This window comes from Bombina bombina, chromosome 1, assembly GCF_027579735.1.
Source record: "Bombina bombina isolate aBomBom1 chromosome 1, aBomBom1.pri, whole genome shotgun sequence".
NCBI classification, from domain to species: domain Eukaryota; kingdom Metazoa; phylum Chordata; class Amphibia; order Anura; family Bombinatoridae; genus Bombina; species Bombina bombina.
In genome coordinates, this window is record NC_069499.1 from 298,188,344 (window position 1) to 298,201,671 (window position 13,328).

A 13,328-nucleotide genomic window follows, 5' to 3' on the forward strand; every position below is an offset into this window, starting at 1 on the left:
TTGTTGGAAGTTAACATTTGATTTGTTAGATATTACAAATTGTGCTCGCAACTATAGATGTTAATGGAAGGAACGTTCACTAATGAGACTGTGAGAAATATAGAGGAAGTGATGTTCAATGAATTTCAAACCTGACCTTTACAACTAGGTCTCTTGGCAATCTCACAAGCGTCTATGAATCTATCCCATGGTCCGAGTGTTGCTGTTCTAGTTAAAACCAAACATGGTCTTGTAAACAATCCTCAGTAGCCCCTTTATATACAATGCAATATCACATTAAACATAGATTTTACAAATGTAAAAACAGTATTCATTTTTTTTTACAGAAAGCTCTGCAAAGAAGTACAGTCTGTCATCTAGCAGCAGTAGGAGCTCAAGGTGAGTGCCACGTTCCATGAGTAGGTTGATGGATGCTCAGTTTGGACAGTTGATGGCTCAGTGCCACTTGTACTTCATCTCCTGTTGCACAGCAGAACTCCTGTATTTCCTTTGGCTTAGTCTCCCCTTATTTAACCTTCCAATGACAACATCCCTACCTAATTAACACTGCAGCTGGAGCCAGCAATAAACTAAAACCTCTTTGTAGAATCCACCTCAAATGTTGCACTTTCACATTCTATCTTAGTAGCATGTGAGTCCTGAGGGCATTGTAATAGGATTCTGACTCTTGAGCAATTTAACATTAGCCAACAAGATAAGCAGCAACTGGCAGACTTTGGAGCTTTAGCCATAAGCCATCATGTAATAGAATACTTTACCAGAAATGATTGAAAATGCTTACTATCAAAGTAATGTACTGGGGTGGGGTAATTGTCCACAAAATGTGTAGTATTTTGGCAGCTTGGAGCTAGATTATGTGTGGCCAAATGCAAATATTAAATTACCCAATTGATTAATGCATATTAAGTTTTTATTTAAATAGAGTAAAAAGTCTACTTAATATGGTGGAACCAGTCTGATGATCTAATTGGATTTGATTGTGGTTAGCAAGTACTTGATTAAACAAAAATCTCCAAGCTGCAAGATATTTTTGAATATCCACTGTGAAAATGTGTAAGTCTCAAATACTGTGATACCATTTTGCACATACTGGAAACAGAGTAATACTCTATGCACTTTGTACTGCAAACAGGCTCACAATTTAGCACTCTGGGGCATTTGCCACATTGATTCCATAAGACAGGAGAATTCTTTCCAGTATTTACAATGTTCTGTGCATCCTGTTTGCAAAGAATGGAGAAATTACTGAACTTTTTGCATATCAGGCTATGTAGAATAATATAGGAACTAGAGATGCCGTAGTATATATAGGACACTGTGTATTGGATACTGCTGGCATTGTGTGCAAAATAAAAATAAATAAAGCATAATACAAAAGTATGGCAATCAAAACCACTGAAATAAAAGCATATACTGAGTAAGTAGTGAAGCCCTTGGACGTTTTATGGTCATTATAAGGAGACAAGCATTTTACTATGGCAATCAATAATTGGCAGTTGAAGTCTACCTATAGGTGATTACCTGTATTGGCAATGATAATATAATGGGAAGGACAAAAAAGGAGGATACTAAGAAATAAATTAGATTCAATAGTTTGAAATCACAACCATGTATTTAGATATTGAAATAACTATACTTATCCCAATATATATATATATATTTCTTTCATGTAATTAGCAAGAGTCCATGAGCTAGTGACGTATGGGATATACATTCCTACCAGGAGGGGCAAAGTTTCCCAAACCTCAAAATGCCTATAAATACACCCCTCACCACACCCACAATTCAGTTTTACAAACTTTGCCTCCGATGGAGGTGGTGAAGTAAGTTTGTGCTAGATTCTACGTTGATATGCGCTCCGCAGCAAGTTGGAGCCCGGTTTTCCTCTCAGCGTGCAGTGAATGTCAGAGGGATGTGAGGAGAGTATTGCCTATTTGAATGCAGTGATCTCCTTCTAAGGGGTCTATTTCATAGGTTCTCTGTTATCGGTCGTAGAGATTCATCTCTTACCTCCCTTTTCAGATCGACGATATACTCTTATATATACCATTACCTCTGCTGATTCTCGTTTCAGTACTGGTTTGGCTATCTGCTATATGTAGATGAGTGTCCTGGGGTAAGTAAGTCTTATTTTCTGTGACACTCCTAGCTATGGTTGGGCACTTTGTTTATAAAGTTCTAAATATATGTATTCAAACATTTATTTGCCTTGACTCAGAATGTTCAACTTTCCTTATTTTCAGACAGTCAGTTTCATATTTGGGATAATGCATTTTAATTTAACATTTTTCTTACCTTAAAATTTGACTTTTTCCCTGTGGGCTGTTAGGCTCGCGGGGGCTGAAAATGCTTCATTTTATTGCGTCATTCTTGGCGCGGACTTTTTTGGCGCAAAAATTCGATTTCCGTTTCCGGCGTCATACGTGTCGCCGGAAGTTGCGTCATTTTTTGACGTTATTTTGCGCCAAAAATGTCGGCGTTCCGGATGTGGCGTCATTTTTGGCGCCAAAAAGCATTTAGGCGCCAAATAATGTGGGCGTCTTATTTGGCGCGAAAAAATGGGCGTCACTTTTGTCTCCACATTATTTAAGTCTCATTTTTTATTGCTTCTGGTTGCTAGAAGCTTGTTCTTTGGCATTTTTTCCCATTCCTGAAACTGTCATTTAAGGAATTTGATCAATTTTGCTTTATATATATGTTGTTTTTTCTCTTACATATTGCAAGATGTCTCACGTTGCATCTGAGTCAGAAGATACTACAGGAAAATCGCTGTCAAGTGCTGAATCTACCAAAGCTAAGTGTATCTGCTGTAAACTTTTGGTAGCTATTCCTCCAGCTGTTGTTTGTATTGATTGTCATGACAAACTTGTTAAAGCAGATAATATTTCCTTTAGTAAAGTACCATTGCCTGTTGCAGTTCCTTCAACATCTAAGGTGCAGAATGTTCCTGATAATATAAGAGATTTTGTTTCAGAATCCATAAAGAAGGCTATGTCTGTTATTTCTCCTTCTAGTAAACGTAAAAAATCTTTTAAAACTTCTCTCCCTACAGATGAATTTTTAACTGAACATCATCATTCTGATTCTGATGATTCCTCTGGTTCAGAGGATTCTGTCTCAGAGGTTGATGCTGATAAATCTTCATTTCTCCAACATAGGTGTGTCCGGTCCACGGCGTCATCCTTACTTGTGGGATATTCTCCTCCCCAACAGGAAATGGCAAAGAGCCCAGCAAAGCTGGTCACATGATCCCTCCTAGGCTCCGCCTTCCCCAGTCATTCTCTTTGCCGTTGTACAGGCAACATCTCCACGGAGATGGCTTAGAGTTTTTTGGTGTTTAACTGTAGTTTTTATTATTCAATCAAGAGTTTGTTATTTTAAAATAGTGCTGGTATGTACTATTTACTCTGAAACAGAAAAGAGATGAAGATTTCTGTTTGTAAGAGGAAAATGATTTTAGCAACCGTTACTAAAATCGATGGCTGTTTCCACACAGGACTGTTGAGAGGAATTAACTTCAGTTGGGGGAAACAGTGAGCAGACTTTTGCTGCTTGAGGTATGACACATTTCTAACAAGACGATGTAATGCTGGAAGCTGTCATTTTCCCTATGGGATCCGGTAAGCCATTTTTATTACATAAGAAAAAAAGGGCTTCACAAGGGCTTTTAAGACTGTAGACATTTTCTGGGCTAAAACGATTGATATATAAGCATATTTTAATACTTCATAGCTTTGAGGAATTATTTTATTCTTGGGAATTATTTAAAATAACCGGCAGGCACTGTATTGGACACCTTATTTTCTAGGGGCTTTCCCTAATCATAGGCAGAGCCTCATTTTCGCGCCTCTATTGCGCACTTGTTTTTGGGAAGCATGACATGCAGATGCATGTGTGAGGAGCTCTGATACATAGAAAAGACTTTCTGAAGGCGTCATTTGGTATCGTATTCCCCTTTGGGCTTGGTTGGGTCTCAGCAAAGCAGATACCAGGGACTGTAAAGGGGTTAAATATAAAAACGGCTCCGGTTCCGTTATTTTAAGAGTTAAAGCTTTCAAATTTGGTGTGCAATACTTTTAAGGCTTTAAGACACTGTGGTGAAATTTTGGTGAATTTTGAACAATTCCTTCATACTTTTTCACATTTGCAGTAATAAAGTGTGTTCAGTTTAAAATTTAAAGTGACAGTAACGGTTTTATTTTGAAACGTTTTTTGTACTTTGTTATCAAGTTTATGCCTGTTTAACATGTCTGAACTACCGGATAGACTGTGTTCTGTATGTGGGGAAGCCAAGGTTCCTTCTCATTTAAATAGATGTGATTTATGTGACACAAAATTTAGAGAAAATGATGCCCAAGATCATTCCTCAAGTGAGGGGAGTAAGCATGGTACTGCATCATCCCCTCCTTCGTCTACACCAGTCTTGCCCACACAGGAGGCCCCTAGTACATCTAGTGCGCCAATACTCCTTACTATGCAACAATTAACGGCTGTAATGGATAATTCTATCAAAAACATTTTAGCCAAAATGCCCACTTATCAGCGAAAGCGCAACTGCTCTGTTTTAGAAAATACTGAAGAGCATGAGGACGCTGATGATATTGGTTCTGAAGTGCCCCTACACCAGTCTGAGGGGGCCAGGGAGGTTTTGTCTGAGGGAGAAATTTCAGATTCAGGGAAAATTTCTCAACAAGCTGAACCTGATGTAATTACATTCAAATTTAAATTGGAACATCTCCGCGCCCTGCTTAAGGAGGTGTTATCTACTCTGGATGATTGTGAGAATTTGGTCATTCCAGAGAAATTATGTAAAATGGACAAGTTCCTAGAGGTCCCGGGGCCCCCCGAAGCTTTTCCTATACCCAAGCGGGTGGCGGACATTGTAAACAAAGAATGGGAAAGGCCCGGCATACCTTTCGTCCCTCCCCCTATATTTAAGAAATTGTTTCCTATGGTCGACCCCAGAAAGGACTTATGGCAGACAGTCCCCAAGGTCGAGGGGGCGGTTTCTACTCTAAACAAACGCACCACTATACCCATAGAAGATAGTTGTGCTTTCAAAGATCCTATGGATAAAAAATTAGAGGGTTTGCTTAAAAAGATGTTTGTTCAGCAAGGTTACCTTCTACAACCAATTTCATGCATTGTTCCTGTCACTACAGCAGCGTGTTTCTGGTTCGATGAACTAGAAAAGGCGCTCAATAAAGATTCTTCTTATGAGGAGATTTTGGACAGAATTCATGCTCTCAAATTGGCTAACTCTTTCACCCTAGACGCCACTTTGCAATTGGCTAGATTAGCGGCGAAAAATTCTGGGTTTGCTATTGTGGCGCGCAGAGCGCTTTGGCTAAAATCTTGGTCAGCGGATGCGTCTTCCAAGAACAAATTGCTTAACATTCCTTTCAAGGGGAAAACGCTGTTTGGCCCTGACTTGAAAGAGATTATTTCTGATATCACTGGGGGTAAGGGCCACGCCCTTCCTCAGGATAGGTCTTTCAAGGCCAAAAATAAACCTAATTTTCGTCCCTTTCGCAGAAACGGACCAGCCCCAAGTGCTACGTCCTCTAAGCAAGAGGGTAATACTTCTCAAGCCAAGCCAGCCTGGAGGCCAATGCAAGGCTGGAACAAAGGTAAGCAGGCCAAGAAACCTGCCACTGCTACCAAGACAGCATGAGATGTTGGCCCCCGATCCGGGACCGGATCTGGTGGGGGGCAGACTCTCTCTCTTCGCTCAGGCTTGGGCAAGAGATGTTCTGGATCCTTGGGCGCTAGAAATAGTCTCCCAAGGTTATCTTCTGGAATTCAAGGGGCTTCCCCCAAGGGGGAGGTTCCACAGGTCTCAATTGTCTTCAGACCACATAAAAAAACAGGCATTCTTACATTGTGTAGAAGACCTGTTAAAAATGGGAGTGATTCATCCTGTTCCATTAGGAGAACAAGGGATGGGGTTCTACTCCAATCTGTTTGTAGTTCCCAAAAAAGAGGGAACATTCAGACCAATCTTAGATCTCAAGATCCTAAACAAGTTTCTCAAGGTTCCATCGTTCAAAATGGAAACCATTCGAACAATTCTTCCTTCCATCCAGGAAGGTCAATTCATGACCACGGTGGATTTAAAGGATGCGTATCTACATATTCCTATCCACAAGGAACATCATCGGTTCCTAAGGTTCGCATTTCTGGACAAGCATTACCAGTTTGTGGCACTTCCGTTCGGATTAGCCACTGCTCCAAGAATTTTCACAAAGGTACTAGGGTCCCTTCTAGCGGTGCTAAGACCAAGGGGCATTGCAGTAGTACCTTACTTGGACGACATTCTGATTCAAGCGTCGTCCCTTCCACAAGCAAAGGCTCACACGGACATTGTCCTGGCCTTTCTCAGATCTCACGGGTGGAAAGTGAACGTAGAAAAAAGTTCTCTATCTCCGTCAACAAGGGTTCCCTTCTTGGGAACAATAATAGACTCCTTAGAAATGAGGATTTTTCTGACAGAGGCCAGAAAATCAAAACTTCTAAACTCTTGTCTAATACTTCATTCTGTTCCTCTTCCTTCCATAGCGCAGTGCATGGAAGTAATAGGTTTGATGGTAGCGGCAATGGACATAGTTCCTTTTGCGCGAATTCATCTAAGACCATTACAACTGTGCATGCTCAGTCAGTGGAATGGGGATTATACAGACTTGTCTCCGACGATACAAGTAGATCAGAGGACCAGAGATTCACTCCGTTGGTGGCTGTCCCTGGACAACCTGTCACAGGGGATGAGCTTCCGCAGACCAGAGTGGGTCATTGTCACGACCGACGCCAGTCTGGTGGGCTGGGGCGCGGTCTGGGGACCCCTGAAAGCTCAGGGTCTTTGGTCTCGGGAAGAATCTCTTCTCCCGATAAATATTCTGGAACTGAGAGCGATATTCAATGCTCTCAAGGCTTGGCCTCAACTAGCAAAGGCCAAATTCATACGGTTTCAATCAGACAACATGACGACTGTTGCGTACATCAACCATCAGGGGGGAACAAGGAGTTCCCTGGCGATGGAAGAAGTGACCAAAATCATTCAATGGGCGGAGACTCACTTCTGCCACTTGTCTGCAATCCACATCCCAGGAGTGGAAAATTGGGAAGCGGATTTTCTGAGTCGTCAGACATTTCATCCGGGGGAGTGGGAACTCCATCCGGAAATCTTTGCCCAAATCACTCAGTTGTGGGGCATTCCAGACATGGATCTGATGGCCTCTCGTCAGAACTTCAAGGTTCCTTGCTACGGGTCCAGATCCAGGGATCCCAAGGCGACTCTAGTAGATGCACTAGTAGCACCTTGGACCTTCAAACTAGCTTATGTATTCCCGCCGTTTCCTCTCATCCCCAGGCTGGTAGCCAGGATCAATCAGGAGAGGGCATCGGTGATCTTGATAGCTCCTGCGTGGCCATGCAGGACTTGGTATGCAGACCTGGTGAATATGTCATCGGCTCCACCATGGAAGCTACCTTTGAGACGGGACCTTCTTGTTCAAGGTCCGTTCGAACATCCGAATCTGGTCTCACTCCAACTGACTGCTTGGAGATTGAACGCTTGATCTTATCAAAGCGAGGGTTCTCAGATTCTGTCATTGATACTCTTGTTCAGGCCAGAAAGCCTGTGACTAGAAAAATCTACCACAAAATATGGAAAAAATATATCTGTTGGTGTGAATCTAAAGGATTCCCTTGGGACAAGATAAAAATTCCTAAGATTCTATCCTTTCTTCAAGAAGGTTTGGAGAAAGGATTATCTGCAAGTTCTTTGAAGGGACAGATTTCTGCCTTGTCTGTGTTACTTCACAAAAAGCTGGCAGCTGTGCCAGATGTTCAAGCCTTTGTTCAGGCTCTGGTTAGAATCAAGCCTGTTTACAAACCTTTGACTCCTCCTTGGAGTCTCAATTTAGTTCTTTCAGTTCTTCAGGGGGTTCCGTTTGAACCCTTACATTCCGTTGATATTAAGTTATTATCTTGGAAAGTTTTGTTTTTGATTGCAATTTCTTCTGCTAGAAGAGTTTCGGAATTATCTGCTCTGCAGTGTTCTCCTCCTTATCTGGTGTTCCATGCAGATAAGGTGGTTTTGCGTACTAAACCTGGTTTTCTTCCGAAAGTTGTTTCTAACAAAAACATTAACCAGGAGATAGTCGTGCCTTCTTTGTGTCCGAATCCAGTTTCAAAGAAGGAACGTTTGTTGCACAATTTGGACGTAGTTCGTGCTCTAAAATTCTATTTAGATGCTACAAAGGATTTTAGACAAACATCTTCCTTGTTTGTTGTTTATTCTGGTAAAAGGAGAGGTCAAAAAGCAACTTCTACCTCTCTCTCTTTTGGCTTAAAAGCATCATCAGATTGGCTTACGAGACTGCCGGACGGCAGCCTCCTGAAAGAATCACAGCTCATTCCACTAGGGCTGTGGCTTCCACATGGGCCTTCAAGAACGAGGCTTCTGTGGATCAGATATGTAAGGCAGCGACTTGGTCTTCACTGCACACTTTTACTAAATTTTACAAATTTGATACTTTTGCTTCTTCTGAGGCTATTTTTGGGAGAAAGGTTTTGCAAGCCGTGGTGCCTTCCATCTAGGTGACCTGATTTGCTCCCTCCCTTCATCCGTGTCCTAAAGCTTTGGTATTGGTTCCCACAAGTAAGGATGACGCCGTGGACCGGACACACCTATGTTGGAGAAAACAGAATTTATGTTTACCTGATAAATTGCTTTCTCCAACGGTGTGTCCGGTCCACGGCCCGCCCTGGTTTTTTAATAAGGTCTGATAATTTATTTTCTTTAACTACAGTCACCACGGTATCATATGATTTCTCCTATGCAAATATTCCTCCTTTACGTCGGTCGAATGACTGGGGAAGGCGGAGCCTAGGAGGGATCATGTGACCAGCTTTGCTGGGCTCTTTGCCATTTCCTGTTGGGGAGGAGAATATCCCACAAGTAAGGATGACGCCGTGGACCAGACACACCGTTGGAGAAAGCAATTTATCAGGTAAACATAAATTCTGTTATTTATTTAAAATGGAATTTATTCGTTCTTTACTTAAAGAAGTACTAATTGCTTTAGAAATAGAGGATTCTGGTCCTCTTGATACTAATTCTAATCGTTTAGATAAGGTATTTAAAGCTCCTGTGGTTATTCCAGAAGTTTTTCCTGTTCCTAATGCTATTTCTGCAGTAATTTCCAAAGAATGGGATAATTTGGGTAATTAATTTACTCCTTCTAAACGTTTTAAGCAATTATATCCTGTGCCGTCTGACAGATTAGAATTTTGGGACAAGATCCCTAAAGTTGATGGGGCTATTTCTACCCTTGCTAAACGTACTACTATTCCTACGTCAGATGGTACTTCGTTTAAGGATCCTCTAGATAGGAAAATTGAGTCCTTTCTAAGAGAAGCTTATCTGTGTTCAGGTAATCTTCTTAGACCTGCTATATCTTTGGCTGATGTTGCTGCAGCTTCAACTTTTTGGTTGGAAACTTTAGCGCAACAAGTAACACATCGTGATTCTCATGATATTATTATTCTTCTTCAGCATGCTAATAATTTTATCTGTGATGCCATTTTTGATATTATCAGAGTTGATGTCAGGTTTATGTCTCTAGCTATTTTAGCTAGAAGAGCTTTATGGCTTAAAACTTGGAATGCTGATATGGCTTCTAAATCAACTTTACTTTCCATTTCTTTCCAGGGTAACAAATTATTTGGTTCTCAGTTGGATTCCATTATTTCAACTGTTACTGGTGGGAAAGGAACTTTTTTACCACAGGATAAAAAATCTAAAGGTAAAAACAGGGCTAATAATCGTTTTCGTTCCTTTCGTTTCAACAAAGAACAAAAGCCTGATCCTTCATCCTCAGGAGCAGTTTCAGTTTGGAGACCATCTCCAGTCTGGAATAAATCCAAGCCAGCTAGAAAGGCAAAGCCTGCTTCTAAGTCCACATGAAGGTGCGGCCCTCATTCCAGCTCAGCTGGTAGGGGGCAGGTTACGTTTTTTCAAGGAAATTTGGATCAATTCTGTTCACAATCTTTGGATTCAGAGCATTGTTTCAGAAGGGTACAGAATTGGTTTCAAGTTGAGACCTCCTGCAAAGAGATTTTTTCTTTCCCGTGTCCCAGTAAATCCAGTAAAAGCTCAAGCATTTCTGAAATGTGTTTCAGATCTAGAGTTGACTGGAGTAATTATGCCAGTTCCAGTTCCGGAACAGGGGATGGGGTTTTATTCAAATCTCTTCATTGTACCAAAGAAGGAGAATTCTTTCAGACCAGTTCTGGATCTAAAAATATTGAATCATTATGTAAGGATACCAACGTTCAAGATGGTAACTGTAAGGACTATCTTACCTTTTGTTCAGCAAGGGAAAATTTATGTCCACAATAGATTTACAGGATGCATATCTGCGTATTCCGATTCATCCAGATCATTATCAGTTCCTGAGATTCTCGTTTCTGTACAAGCATTACCAGTTTGTGGCTCTGCCGTTTGGCCTAGCTACAGCTCCAAGAATTTTTACAAAGGTTCTCGGTGCCCTGCTGTCTGTAATCAGAGAACAGGGTATTGTGGTATTTCCTTATTTGGACGATATCTTGGTACTTGCTCAGTCTTTACATTTAGCAGAATCTCATACGAATCGACTTGTGTTGTTTCTTCAAGATCATGGTTGGAGGATCAATTTACCAAAAAGTTCTTTGATTCCTCAGACAAGGGTAACCTTTCTGGGTTTCCAGATGGATTCAGTGTCCATGACTCTGTCTTTAACAGACAAGAGACGTCTAAAGTTGATTACAGCTTGTCGAAACCTTCAGTCACAATCATTCCCTTCGGTAGCCTTATGCATGGAAATTCTAGGTCTTATGACTGCTGCATCGGACGCGATCCCCTTTGCTCGTTTTCACATGCGACCTCTTCAGCTCTGTATGCTGAAGCAATGGTGCAAGGATTACACGAAGATATCTCAATTAATATCTTTAAAACCGATTGTTCGACACTCTCTAACATGGTGGACAGATCACCATCGTTTAATTCAGGGGGCTTCTTTTGTGCTTCCAACCTGGACTTTAATTTCAACAGATGCAAGTCTCACAGGTTGGGGAGCTGTGTGGGGATCTCTGACGGCACAAGGAGTTTGGGAATCTCAGGAGGTGAGATTACCGATCAATATTTTGGAACTCCGTGCAATTTTCAGAGCTCTTCAGTTTTGGCCTCTTCTGAAGAGAGAATCGTTCATTTGTTTTCAGACAGACAATGTCACAACTGTGGCATACATCAATCATCAAGGAGGGACTCACAGTCCTCTGGCTATGAAAGAAGTATCTCGAATTTTGGTTTGGGCGGAATCCAGCTCCTGTCTAATCTCTGCGGTTCATATCCCAGGTGTAGACAATTGGGAAGCGGATTATCTCAGTCGCCAAACGTTGCATCCGGGCGAATGGTCTCTTCACCCAGAGGTATTTCTTCAGATTGTTCAAATGTGGGAACTTCCAGAAATAGATCTGATGGCGTCCCATCTAAACAAGAAACTTCCCAGGTATCTGTCCAGATCCCGGGATCCTCAGGCGGAGGCAGTGGATGCATTATCACTTCCTTGGAAGTATCATCCTGCCTATATCTTTCCGCCTCTAGTTCTTCTTCCAAGAGTAATCTCCAAGATTCTGAAGGAATGCTCGTTTGTTCTGCTGGTAGCTCCGGCATGGCCTCACAGGTTTTGGTATGCGGATCTTGTCCGGATGGCCTCTTGCCAACCGTGGACTCTTCCGTTAAGACCAGACCTTCTGTCACAAGGTCCTTTTTTCCATCAGGATCTGAAATCCTTAAATTTAAAGGTATGGAGATTGAACGCTTGATTCTTGGTCAAAGAGGTTTCTCTGACTCTGTGATTAATACTATGTTACAGGCTCGTAAATCTGTATCTCGAGAGATATATTATAGAGTCTGGAAGACTTATATTTCTTGGTGTCTTTCTCATCATTTTTCCTGGCATTCTTTTAGAATACCGAGAATTTTACAGTTCCTTCAGGATGGTTTAGATAAGGGTTTGTCCGCAAGTTCTTTGAAAGGACAAATCTCTGCTCTTTCTGTTCTTTTTCACAGAAAGATTGCTATTCTTCCTGATATTCATTGTTTTGTACAAGCTTTGGTTCGTATAAAACCTGTCATTAAGTCAATTTCTCCTCCTTGGAGTTTGAATTTGGTTCTGGGAGCTCTTCAAGCTCCTCCGTTTGAACCTATGCATTCATTGGACATTAAATTACTTTCTTGGAAAGTTTTGTTCCTTTTGGCCATCTCTTCTGCCAGAAGAGTTTCTGAATTATCTGCTCTTTCTTGTGAGTCTCCTTTTCTGATTTTTCATCAGGATAAGGCCGTGTTGCGAACTTCTTTTGAATTTTTACCTAAAGTTGTGAATTCCAACAACATTAGTAGAGAAATTGTGGTTCCTTCATTATGTCCTAATCCTAAGAATTCTAAGGAGAAATCGTTGCATTCTTTGGATGTTGTTAGAGCTTTGAAATATTATGTTGAAGCTACGAAATCTTTTCGTAAGACTTCTAGTCTATTTGTTATCTTTTCCGGTTCTAGAAAAGGCCAGAAAGCTTCTGCCATTTCTTTGGCATCTTGGTTGAAATCTTTAATTCATCTTGCCTATGTTGAGTCGGGTAAAACTCCGCCTCAGAGAATTACAGCTCATTCTACTAGGTCAGTTTCTACTTCCTGGGCGTTTAGGAATGAAGCTTCGGTTGACCAGATCTGCAAAGCAGCAACTTGGTCCTCTTTGCATACTTTTACTAAAATCTACCATTTTGATGTATTTTCTTCTTCTGAAGCAGTTTTTGGTAGAAAAGTACTTCAGGCAGCGGTTTCAGTTTGAATCTTCTGCTTATGTTTTTCGTTAAACTTTATTTTGGGTGTGGATTATTTTCAGCAGGAATTGGCTGTCTTTATTTTATCCCTCCCTCTCTAGTGACTCTTGTGTGGAAAGATCCACATCTTGGGTAGTCATTATCCCATACGTCACTAGCTCATGGACTCTTGCTAATTACATGAAAGAAAACATAATTTATGTAAGAACTTACCTGATAAATTCATTTCTTTCATATTAGCAAGAGTCCATGAGGCCCGCCCTTTTTTGTGGTGGTTATGATTTTGTATAAAGCACAATTATTCCAATTCCTTATTTTATATGCTTTCGCACTTTTTTATCACCCCACTTCTTGGCTATTCGTTAAACTGAATTGTGGGTGTGGTGAGGGGTGTATTTATAGGCATTTTGAGGTTTGGGAAACTTTGCCCCTCCTGGTAGGAATGTATA

The 13,328-nt window shown here is 41.1% G+C and overlaps 1 protein-coding gene across 1 annotated transcript in view; it reads left to right on the forward strand.

Annotated features, from left to right (window-relative positions):
- The window catches only part of MYLK (myosin light chain kinase), an 842,949-nt gene that overhangs the window by 203,787 nt on the left and 625,834 nt on the right, over positions 1-13,328 (forward strand). The window contains exon 4 of the mRNA XM_053698066.1: positions 331-378. Within this exon, the coding sequence (XP_053554041.1) occupies positions 331-378 (48 nt within the window). The remainder of the gene's footprint in view (positions 1-330; positions 379-13,328) is intronic.